The sequence below is a fragment of the Caloenas nicobarica genome, chromosome Z (genome assembly GCF_036013445.1).
Source record: "Caloenas nicobarica isolate bCalNic1 chromosome Z, bCalNic1.hap1, whole genome shotgun sequence".
NCBI lineage: Eukaryota > Metazoa > Chordata > Aves > Columbiformes > Columbidae > Caloenas > Caloenas nicobarica.
In genome coordinates this window covers 77,400,419-77,412,443 of record NC_088284.1, presented here as the reverse complement: position 1 = coordinate 77,412,443, position 12,025 = coordinate 77,400,419, and the positions used below count along the sequence as shown (strand labels likewise).

At 41.4% G+C, this 12,025-nt stretch overlaps 1 protein-coding gene across 2 annotated transcripts in view; it reads right to left on the bottom strand.

Annotated features, from left to right (window-relative positions):
* Positions 1-12,025, bottom strand: part of MSH3 (mutS homolog 3) — a 131,574-nt gene that overhangs the window by 72,651 nt on the left and 46,898 nt on the right. For both annotated transcript variants that reach the window (XM_065655914.1, XM_065655915.1), the window contains exons 11-12: positions 7,339-7,423; positions 6,635-6,744 (exon numbers count right to left, since the gene is read on the bottom strand). In XM_065655914.1, coding sequence (XP_065511986.1) covers positions 6,635-6,744; positions 7,339-7,423 — 195 coding nt within the window. The remainder of the gene's footprint in view (positions 1-6,634; positions 6,745-7,338; positions 7,424-12,025) is intronic.

Here is a 12,025-nt window from a genome sequence, read left to right as displayed (position 1 = left end):
AAAGGGAGGTGCAAAGATGATGGTAGGAAGGAGTAATTACGGATATAACAGAGAGACAAGGAAAGACACATTTGGCAGAGATGATGCTTCAGATTGTCCATGTCCAGGGCAACGACTTCCTTGCACTTTCTTTTATACTACCACCATAGGACAACATATGCATGGTATTCAATAACAAAACAAGAAATATGCAAACCATATCCAGGTTTGCTTAACCAGGCCTATGTTAAGCTTATCTTTCTCTTCTTCCTGTAGCTGTTCAAAAAGCAATGACTGTTTCACATCAACTTCAGAAGTTCTGAGATTAACTTTGCATTAGGAAAGAAATTATTTTTAAATGTTACACCTGTACAAAGATATAAAGATCACACTGTGTTACCACACTGTATCCTGAGACCCATCCTTAACCCTTTTGCTGTTGAGTATGACAATACACAGTTCTACTCCTCCTGCTGAAATTCCATTGCCGAACAGGGAAACAGCACGTTTCCTTCAGTCAAAAATGTTCCAACCAACTCAGCTTTCTATTTCCTTTACTTTCCACTCCCCTTACTAGAAGTTAGGCAAAATGGAACTTCCATTTTGAAGGCAAGATAGGCAATGGGAGATAACGCTTCTGTAATCCACGAAGATACAACTCCTATAAAAATCAATGACTTTCCTGATTCCTGCTAAAAAGCTCAGTCCTCAATGACTCATACATTCTTATCATCTAGGTGAATAAGTGAGGACATGACACCTTCCTCGGTTAAGCCTTTTTTTTTTTTTTTCCCCAAAGTCACACATTCCTAACACTTAAAACCTTTTATTGGAAGTGTCTCTAAATGTATTGCATCACAGATGACCTAATGGATATCTTCAAGTTTGCCCAAACGAGCCATCTGTACACATTCTGCCTTTATTCAACCTAGTATATGGTTTCTCCCCTGGAAATTTAGTCATCATCCCAAGTGATTTTCAACTATAAGGCATAAAGCAGTAATTACACCCTCTCACTTTTTGATACAGCAGAGGATATGTACCTACCCACTGACTGGGAAAGATGCAGTACAGAAATCTTACTTCCTCTGAAAATGTCACCCCAGGAGACACAGGTGAATTACAATTACAGAATGTTCTCTAAGTGCATTTGTGTGCATTACTGGAAACAACGCTGCCGAGTGTCGGATGCACTAAGTACGTGAATTTACAACTTATAGTCAGAAACTGAAAACAGAAACAAAACAGCTTTTTTAGCTTCAGCTGAGGAGTACTGTCAACTCCAAGAACGGAACTTCATCCCATACCAAGAAAGAAGGCTGAAAAAAAGTAAGTATCAACGTCTAGAAGTAGCCAAGAGCAAAGAGGAAACAGGAGAAACCAAAACCGCAGACTTGTAAAGCTGGTTCTGCACTGAGACAAGGGAGAATTTAAACTAAATTTATTGGTTAAGAAAGAAAGCATTAAGTCCCTAGTTGAGCAGTTTACTACCCTTTGTAACCATATAAGAAAGAACTCTGCCTGTTTTACTGTTGAATGTTACCTCACCTGCTGCATTACACACGGGATCATTTGGGAGCAAAATAGTTAGAGGCACCTCTTCTCATGTCCCCATCCTCAGTGCGGCCACCACACCACACCAGCCTGTGCTCTGGCTCCCCCCGCTGACAACCTTACAAACAAACCCCAAGAGGTCATAAGGTGCCCCAAGGGCAGGAAAAGAAATAAACTAATTTATTTCCATTTATTCCCGCAAAGGGGCCCAGAAATTCTATCTACATGCTTTTAAGGTGAACACCAGGCACATAATCAACTTCCATAAAGTCTAATACTACTTAGGATAGTTACATCAAAAGCTTCTTTGAAGTGGGTAAGACACATAAAAGCTATTTTCAGAAGAATTAAAAGGCGGCATACTGAAATCAACTTCCGAGATCCCTGTCAGAAACTGCAGCATGAAACAGTCTAACCAGTATGGCTCCCACAAATGAAAAAGGTATCTAACATTCTAAATTAACAAATAGGAAGGAAAAACTAGGACTTTTTCTTACACTACTGAGCAAAGACCCTTACAAAAAGGCTAATAAGACAATTAAGCAGTGATGCTTCAGAAGTACAGTGCTTTAGTGTATTCAATCTGGTCAAGACAAAAAAATGCTCCCACAGAAACATTTGTAAATTACCAACAAGACCAAGATGCTAAAACATTGGTATACCTCACTATTTAAAACTGCTAAAAATAATAAAAGATAACATTTTAATACATTTTTAAAAGTAAAACAGAGGGAAAAATTACTTTAGACAACCAAACAAAAAGAAATTTCCGCATGCTATAGTTGAAGTGAGCAAAGCGACAACTGAGTAAACTCTACATAGCAAATGCTCAGGGAATGGACATTCAAAGAAATAAATCCAAAGATGTAAAATGCAGGCAACAAACATTCCATGGACTCAATACTGTTATTTACTACAAATTTGGGGCAGAGTCTGGTTGGAGGCCTGTATCTAGTGGAGTGCCTCAAGGGTCAGTACTGGGACCAGTATTATTCAATATATTCATCAACGACTTGGATGAGGGAATTGAGTGCACTATCAGCAAGTTTGCTGATGACACCAAGCTGGGAGGAGTGGCTGACACGCCAGAGGCTGTGCTGCCATCCAGCGTGACCTGGACAGGCTGGAGAGTTGGGCGGGGAAAAATTTAATGAAATATAACAAGGCAAAGTGCAGAGTCTTGCATCTGGGTAGGAACAATCCCAGGTTCCAGTATAGGTTGGGGAATGACCTATTAGAGAGCAGTGTAGGGGAAAGGGACCTGGGGGTTCTGGTGGACAGCAGGATGACCATGAGCCAGCGCTGGGCCCTTGTGGCCAGGAAGGCCAATGGTACCTGGGGTGGATTAGAAGGGGGGTGGTTAGTAGGTCGAGAGAGGTTCTCCTCCTCCTCCACTCTGCCCTGGTGAGACCGCATCTGGAATATTGTGTCCAGTTCTGGCCCCTCAGTTCCAGAAGGACAGGGAACTGCTGGAGAGAGTCCAGCGCAGGGCAACAAAGATGATGGAGTGGAGCATCTCCCATGTGAGGAAAGAATGAGGGAGCTGGGGCTCTTTAGCTTGGAGAAGAGGAGACTGAGCGGTGGCCTCATTAATGGTTATAAATATATAAAGGGTGAGTGTCACGAGGCTGGAGCCAGGCTCTTCTCGGTGACAACCAACAGTAAGACAAGATGTAATGCGTTCAAGCTGGAACACAAGAGGTTCCACTTAAATTTGAGAAGAAACTTCTTCCCAGTGAGGGTGACAGAGCCTGGAACAGGCTGCCCAGGGAGGCTGTGGAGTCTCCTTCTCTGGAGACATTCAAGACCCGCCTGGACACCTTCCTGTGTAACCTCATCTAGGTGTTCCTGCTCCGGCAGGGGGATTGGACTAGATGATCCTTTGAGGTCCCTTCCAATCCCTAACATTCTGTGATTCTGTGATATTTAAGTACAGCACTCCAATAAAGCCTGTAAAGAGAAATTAGAAAAGATGGAGTCCATTTCAAGACAGAGACAAGTAAAACCAAGCTGATAGTACTAGAAAATAAAGCATTTCTAAAGCATTAATAAAGCACAATTCAAAATAAAAAATGACTCAACAATCTTTGCATTTCAGAGCTAACGAAAAAAACCAAAGAACACCCACAAAAAACTCTCACATGCAATACACTGTATGCAGGGCTAACAGAAACATCCAAACTTAATTTAGAAAAAATCAAATACATTAAGGATCTAAATACTTGTGAAGCAAGAAAGACATCAAACGTTAATTGGCAGGTTTAGGAACAGAACATCCTCCAACAGCAGGCAATCCTCATCCATTGTCTGAAAAACTGCTTTGAATTATCACAGAGTCATAGAATAGTTTGGGTTTGCAAGGACCTTCAGAGCTCATCCAGTGCCAGCCCTGCTATGAGCAGGGACATCTTCACCCCGATCAGGTTGCTCAGAGCCCCCTCCAGCCTGGCCTGCGATGTCTCCAGGGATGGGGCATCCACCACCTCTCTGGCCAACCTGGGACAGGCTCTCACCACCCTCAATGTCAAAAATTTCAGCCTCATGTCCAGCCTGAATCTCCTTCCTTTTGTTTAAAGCTATCACCACATGTCCTGTCATAACACGTTCTCCTAAAAAGTCTGTCCCCATCTTTCTCATGGGCCCTCTTTAAGTACTGAAAGGCTGCAATAAGGTCTCCCTGGAGCCTCCTCCAGGCTGAACAACCCCAACTCTCAGCCTGTCCTCACAGCAGAGCTGTTCCAGTCTCGGATCATTTCTGTGGCTCCTCTGGCCCCTCTCCAACAGGTCCATGTCTGTCCTGTGCTGAGGGCTCCAGAGCTGGACACAGGACTCCAGGTGGGGTCTCACCAGAGCAGAGCAGAGGGGCAGAATCACCTCCCTCCATCTGCTGCCCACACTCCTTTTGATGCAGCCCAAGATATGATTTGCCTTCTGGACTGCAAGTGCACATTGCCAGGTCATGTCCAACCTCTCATCCCCCAGTACCCCGAAGTCCTTATCCACAGGGCTGCTCTCAATCCCTTCATCCCGCAGCCTGGATTGACACCGGGGGTTGCCCTGACCCAGGTGCAGGACCTTGCACTTGGCCTTGTTGAACCTCATGAGGTTCACATGGACCCACTTCTTGAGCTTGTCCAGATCTCTCTGGATGGCATCCTGTCCCTCAGGTGTGTGAGCTGCACCGCTCAGCTTGGTGTCATCTGCAAACTTGCCGAAGGTGCACTGGATCCCACTGTCTATGTCACTGATGAAGATATTGAACAATACTGGACCCAGTATGGACCCCTGAGGGACACCACTTGTCACTGGTGTCCATCCAATCATTGTGCCATTGACCAACACTCTCTGGTGCAACCAGCCAGCCAGTTCCTCATCCACGGAACAGTCCACCCATGAAATTCATAGCTCTCCAATTTAGAGAGAAGTATGTTGTGGAGGACTGTGTCAAAGGCTTTACAGAAGTCCAGACAGACAACATCCATAGCCCTTCCTTTGTCCACTGATGTCATTACTCCATCGTAGAAGGCCACTAGGTTGGTCAGGCAGGACTTGCCCTTGGTGAAGCCATGCTTGCTGTCCCAAATCACCTCCCTGTCCTCCATGTGCCTTAGCACAGCTTCTAGGAGGATCTGTTCCATGATCTTCCTTCCCTGGCACAGAGGTGAGACTGACAAGACAGTAGTTCCTGGGATCCTCCTTTCTACCCTTTTTAAAAATGGGTGTGATGTTTCCCTTTTTCCAGTCACCAGGGACTTCACCTGACTGCCATTACTTCTCAGATATTATGGAGAGTGGCTTGGCAATTCCACCAGCCAATTCCCTCAGGACTCTGGGACGCATCTCATCAGGTCCCATAGATTTATGTATGTTCAGATTCCTTAAGTGGTCACAAACCAGATCCTCACTTACAGTGGTAGGGACTTTGCTCCCTCAGTCCTTGTTTTGCAGTTCATGCATTCAAGAGGTGTAGGAAGAGAGCTTGCCAGTGAAGACTGAGGCAAAGAAGGTGGTGAGTACCTCAGCCTTCAGGGTCCTGACTTTATTCCTCATCTGTCCCACATCCCTCAGGACTGCGAACTCCATAAGCGCAAGATCACTGCAGCCCAGGCTGTCTCCAGTCTTGATGCCACCAATTAGCTCTCTTACACTGGTGACCATCAGGTCCAGTATTGCACCTCTCCTGGTAGGGCTGTCTATTTACCTTGCTTAGGAAGTTATCCTTGATGCACTCCAGGAGTCTACTGGATTGCCTAGAGCTCACCATGCTACTTTTCTAGTGGTTGTCAGGATGGTTGAAGTCCTGCAGCAGGACAGGAGCCTGCAAGCGTGATGCGTCCTGTACCTGGAGTAAGAAGCTTCATCAAACTCCCTGTGACTGGGTGGTCTGGAGTAGACACCAACCACAAGGTTTTTCCTGCCTTGGTCTCTGATTCTTACCTATAAGCTTTTAACCTGCTCCTGGCCATTCTTCAGAGACAGCTCTTCACACCCTATCCCTCTCTTGATGTAGAGGATGACCCCTCCACCTTTCCTTCCTTGCCTGTTACTTCTGAACAGCCTGTAGCCATCGATTTGCCACACTCCAGTCTTGGGATCCATCCCACCACATTTCAGTAACGGCCACTATGTTGTAGCTTTCTAGCAGCACTGTGGCTTCCGACTTCTCCTGTTTGGTGCCTATGCTGCGTGCATTGGTATAGACATACTTCAGCTGGGCTGTTGGCTGTGTCACCTTCTCAGAGGAACACCTCTTAAATCCTCTGACGTATATCACTGGTGTTTTCCAGTTGGCCTCTATTAACTCAGGAGCCCCTGGCACATCTCCACAAGACTTCAATTAGAATGGCATCCAATCTGATTTCTGAACAGGAATTTCTAATTTCCTCCAAACTTACTACTTTGAACTACTTAATGTTCTGTACCCAAACAGAGCGGTCTAACACTTTTGAGCCTATATATAATGTCCATATATTCTACCGTATCATTTCCTTTATAAACTGTACTACGGATCTCATGTTTTCAGGAAAAATAAATACATAGTGCATACTTAACGTCATAATTGTAAAATACAGATTAAGCCCAAGATAAAGAAATATCTCACCTGGATTTCATAAGGGGCTGGGTAACCCATTTCTTCAATTTTCGACGTCCAAAGGAAGTTTTAGTATGATCCAAGACCCAAAGTAGGCTTCCTTTTGTTTTCATATCTGTCTAAAATAATAAAAATAGCACAATTATTTTTAACCGAATGATCAACGATGTATTGAAAGGATCTTCACACACAAACATTTTATTTAGGCTTTAAGATATGGCAACTACATGTTCGTTTACCAATCTTGTTCACCAACAATGCCCTACTTAAAGTACCTCCAACAGTCACAAGATACTTAAGTATGTTTTTCCTTTTGTCATAAAACATTTTTAGAAAATGACGGAATAATTAAACAAGTTAAATTAAGTCTGCACATAAAGGTCTATGCAGTAGCACAAAAAAACCAAACAAACCCTACTGCAGTCGTATCACAACTGCAGTTGCTCAGGAACTCAAACTTTAGGAAAGCTCTTTGCTAGTTGAAGTGCAATAAGGTTCCTAAATCATACTAAATGTCAGCACAAATTAACTCCTATTTATGCCTCTAAAAAAGTAATCCTCCTTCAGTTTCATCCCATTTAAAATAATTTAAACCTTCTGGGAAAGATTTGCAAACTAACTTCACTAACTTCATTGAGAACAGTATGTCAAACAGCTGTGAAAATCTCAGCATTTATTAAAAAAAAAAAAAAACCCTATATATTTGTCCTTACCTGATTCTGTAAAATTTCCAGATTTTTCATTGTTGTCCCATTTATTGTCATGTATTCAGTTTCACTTGACAACTGTTTGAAATTGCTGGGGAGAGGAATTTCATATATTATATTTTAAATTTGGGCACAAACATAATGGTGAAATGCTGTCAAGTTTCTCACATTAGAGAATTCCTTAGGTATGCAAAATAAAAAAATCAGGTAAGAAATTAAAATCTATTTACATCGATAAAAGAACACTAATAACTTCTTCTAATTTACTGCTTGGGAAAACAAGACTTATGACTGACTTCCCAGTTTCCTACAATGGCCCTCACAAAGCTCACAATAAAATCCACCTCTCCTGTTATCTAATCCTGACCCACTAAATGGTTAAGGAAGTACCTCTTCTTCAGTCTATGAAGAAATCGAAAAAGTATGTGTTTTTGTTAGTGTTCTGTTATGATCACTGTAGGATTAGGGACAGGGATAGGACTAAGAATTAATTCTTAAAGAATGGAATAGATGTTTAACACTACTCATCATCAAAATAGCATAACAAAATACATATTCTGATTTTTTACTACTACTACAAATTTAAACAGTCTGTTAGTGCAATTATTTATGAAAATAAAAACTGCATATATTTAAACTATTTAATAGGAAATAACCAAAGCAACCAAAATTACTTGACTTTTTGACACTCCCTAGCGGAACTACATGAGACCAATACAGGGATTGTGTTGCTTTAGAATCAAGGTTAATAAAATAATTGCACTAGATGTATTAGGTACAAAAATGATTCCAGTCTCAGACACACACATGTGGTAGTTAGGACCACGAAGTGAAGTGCAAGATCCTCAATCTTCACTAAATGCTTCTGACAAATCAAGTCATGATTGTCTAGGTTAATCATACTGCTGACTGCCCTTTGCAAAAAAATCTAGGGCACTCTTCATTGTCTTAGACTAAACAGAATGACTTGCTCGGTAGGATTTAAAACTACTTTGATTTTTCACAAAATTTTTTTTCAGTGCATTTGATTTTAAACTGTTTGGGGAGCACTCAAATACTCCACCTTTTCTGTTAGGCACATACAGCTCCATTACTGCTATATTAAAAACAAAAACAACACAAAAACTTTCAGAAACATGAAATATTCAGAGAATAATGCTATATATTTATGTTGTATGCAGGTGTTTGGGTCTGCTAGCAAATTTGTTCCCAAATAATGGGTCAGATTAGAAGTATTTTCCACAGAATTTTTATTTTTTTTAAAGTAGATTCAACTAAGTGCCCTCAAGAAGTTCAATGAGAGTTTGGGAGCACAGCCAACTCAGAATGATACCCACAGTCATAATTCTTCTGCGCTAGTGTGCTATCCCAGCAAAGAAAGATGACCAGCAAAACAAAACCTTGGAGGCAAAACCAGCAGCACATTCCAAAGTACACAGTATTATAAGCAACAAAACAATACTTCCTTTTATTATCTTGGGTCGCGACTGCTGATGCTGGCAAAAAATAAATAGGGATGATTTCTGCTTGGCTCTCTATCCTTATGATCAACAACAAAAACCACTCACTCTTCCAAAAGCACCTTTTCTGTGTCTAGGACTTAACTACAGTTTCCCCATTTGCTGCATTTCAATTTACCACTACTCAAGCCCGTGATCTCTTAAGCCCAGCTGGGTAAGAACCATGCCTTTCCACATCTTCCCTAAAGCAAAAAGGATGCTTTTGGTTGTTTCTATCAACCCTCAGTCACCCATACATGAGTTTCAACATTGTGGATTTACTGGTTCAAGTGTTTCCCTACTCAACCTGGCTTCAGAGAACATAACACAGAGCGTACTCTGTTTATAGCAAGCTTGCTCTCCAGAAGTATTTAAAGACAACTGACTGCTCCACTGCTTCATCTGAGTTATTCCACCCTGCCATTAACCCTGTAATCAAGAGCTTAGAGCATATGAATAATTGCCAAGATCAGCTGCAGTATATGCCCAACCAACAATTCCAGATGTCACAGCACAGAGTATGTTTTGCTTCCACTCCCTCGTCTTCCTTCAGCTTGGGATCAGAACTTGATAAAAACATGAACAAAGACAGACTCTTTGTAGGGAATTTAGGGACCTAATGGCATGAGAAGACATTGTAAACCAATATATAGTCAGTGATGGTTTTGCAGCAAGGGTGTCAACACATTCCTTGTGAGAAATTCTAATGTGCTTCTATCAGCCATCTCCTGCATCAGTAAAAATGACTCTTCAAAATCACTTCAACTGGGTAATGGTGCCACGATTCGTCCTGGTGACAGTGTAACCTAGGTTTCAAAGAACATACTTGTAACTGTCTCAAATACTTAAGACAGCACAAAACAGAGGTGATGGAAATGGTTGGCAATTCCACTACTGAGAAGCAAGGCAAGGTAGGATCATGCCATCTGGACCAAGGAAAAAGAAAAGAGGGAACAAAAAGAAACAAAAGCTTCTAGTAAGATTCAGGAAACTTTTTGGGAGTAGTCATAAGACAGAGATTCCTACTCATAAAGTAACTTTTCAGACTAGATCCACATCTGATGATGAGTATTAAACAACATCCTTGGATTTCAATTCTTACATGTTACCTGTGAAATTGGATCTTCTTGGTTGTTCTGCCTCATGAGAAGCTTACAGTGAAGGGCCGTTTTTACACTTTATTCATTATTCTCTCCACAGGAGGTATTATATGTAATTTTGTACTCAGTAACCCAGGCTAAGTGAATGCATGTTATTCAGATCAGCAGTTTTCAACCACCTTAATTTTGCAAATCTGTAAAAATTTTCCAGTGAAGCTGCAAGGCAGTGTATTGAAAGCCTACTCAGTAGCAGATTATCTTTGCTCAATTACCTTTTACGGACCTCTAGAGTCCATGTCTTTGAGATTTCTAAGTGTGAATAAACCATAGAACATACCAATGCATTTAGACAAGAGTTCCAGAAACCCCTATTCAGCTTTAAGGAGTAAAACCACGTCTCTCCATTTCTCAGAAGCATTAGCTTTCTTTAGGTATGGAAAACATTTACCCCAGTCTAAGTAGCGAAGGACATCAAGCCGAGACTGTGTTTCGTATTTAATTAACCAGTTTTAATTTCGTTAGTGAGTATTGCCACAGGGCTAGAACTTCTGATCTGGATCCCTGATGTGATAGGAGTCCAGAAAATTCCAGCTAAACCAGTAACAAAATAAAACAAACACACACACACAAAACAAAGCTGAGAAACACAAAACCAAGAACAGAAATTTGAGGACCTGAGAACTTTTAAGAGAAATAAACTCCACCATTTTAATCCCACATTAGTCGTCTTTTCTTCTGTTGAACTCACCTCCAGGAGTGGGCCTGCAACCTTGTTCTCCTCAGACGTCTGCACTCTCTCAGCCCGCTTTCCCTGCACACAGACCCAGCACAGCTACAAGCTCCAAATTTCCCGAGTGCAAGAGGTCCCATCATGGTCTCAAAAGAGACTGCAGATCCTTTGCTAAGCACCTCTTCTAAGTGTCTGAAAACCACACCTTTCCTTTTTTAGTCCCTCATGCTCCCGAGCTGACTTTGAAACCTCACAAAACCATTTCAGTGCTCCGGTTTTCATAGTGAGAGTGGGTAAATAAACCTATGCATTGTCCTGTTTACATCATCAGCACCCAATAGATACAAAAGCCTTATGAACATCATTCCCTCAATTTCTATGACATCTCCCTTGAAAATCCAAGGATGTACACCATTTTAAGCTGAAGAACTTACATTTTTACATTTTTTTACATTTTTACTTTTTACATTTTCACATTTCTCTCTTGATTTCATCTTGCCAACTCCCTTCCATTCCTGTTATAAAGTACAACCAAATATTTCTCCTCTTCTTGAATTCTTTCTCTCTTTCTTCTCCCTCAAGGTGACTTTAACCCTGCCCTCTCCTCTTGCACTTCTGCCTCTTTTCTGTCTTCATTGCTGGAAGTTCTCCAATCCCAAAACTACTCCCCTCCTTCAGAAAGACACCTGGCTCTTCCATTTCCTGCATTTCTTGAAGTTCACCTATGACTGGTTCAAAATCGAAGAACTAGAGTCTTTCTTGTCCATCTCTAGTACCTCAATGTCCTTCTTATGATGAAGGGCCCAAAACTGAACACAGTATTCAAGGTGAGGCCTCACCGGCACCGAGTACAGTGGCACAATCACTTCTCCAGTCCTGCACCAGGACACATTTCCCAGCGACTGCTATGCAAATTACGATTTTTCAAGAAAAACTGAGTACTCAACTGTTTCTCCTTGATGTGTACCAACTTCCTGTCAAAAGCCAATAAAGGTCTCTCAGTATATAAAGGAATTAGAATACATTATTTTAAAAAGTTTGTATAATTCTCTGCTAAATCAATCTTTACTTGCTACTAGAGCCAAAATGCAGTCTAGCCATATCCCAGAGTTCTGCTGTGGCAGAAAATTGTTTCACTTTGTAGTATTTTGCTCTATTTAGGATCTTAAAAGTGGATTTAAAAGCTTCATCTAAATATTAAAACAAAACTTGTTTCTCCAGTAATGAGGATCCCTCATCACTTACATGATGTTTCATGACTCTTACTATTAAATTGAGATGGAATTTTGTTCAGCTGGGAGAAGAGTGTTAATCCAAAGAAGGTACAGAGGTGTAAGGAATCTTTTTGTCACTGTTCCTATCAA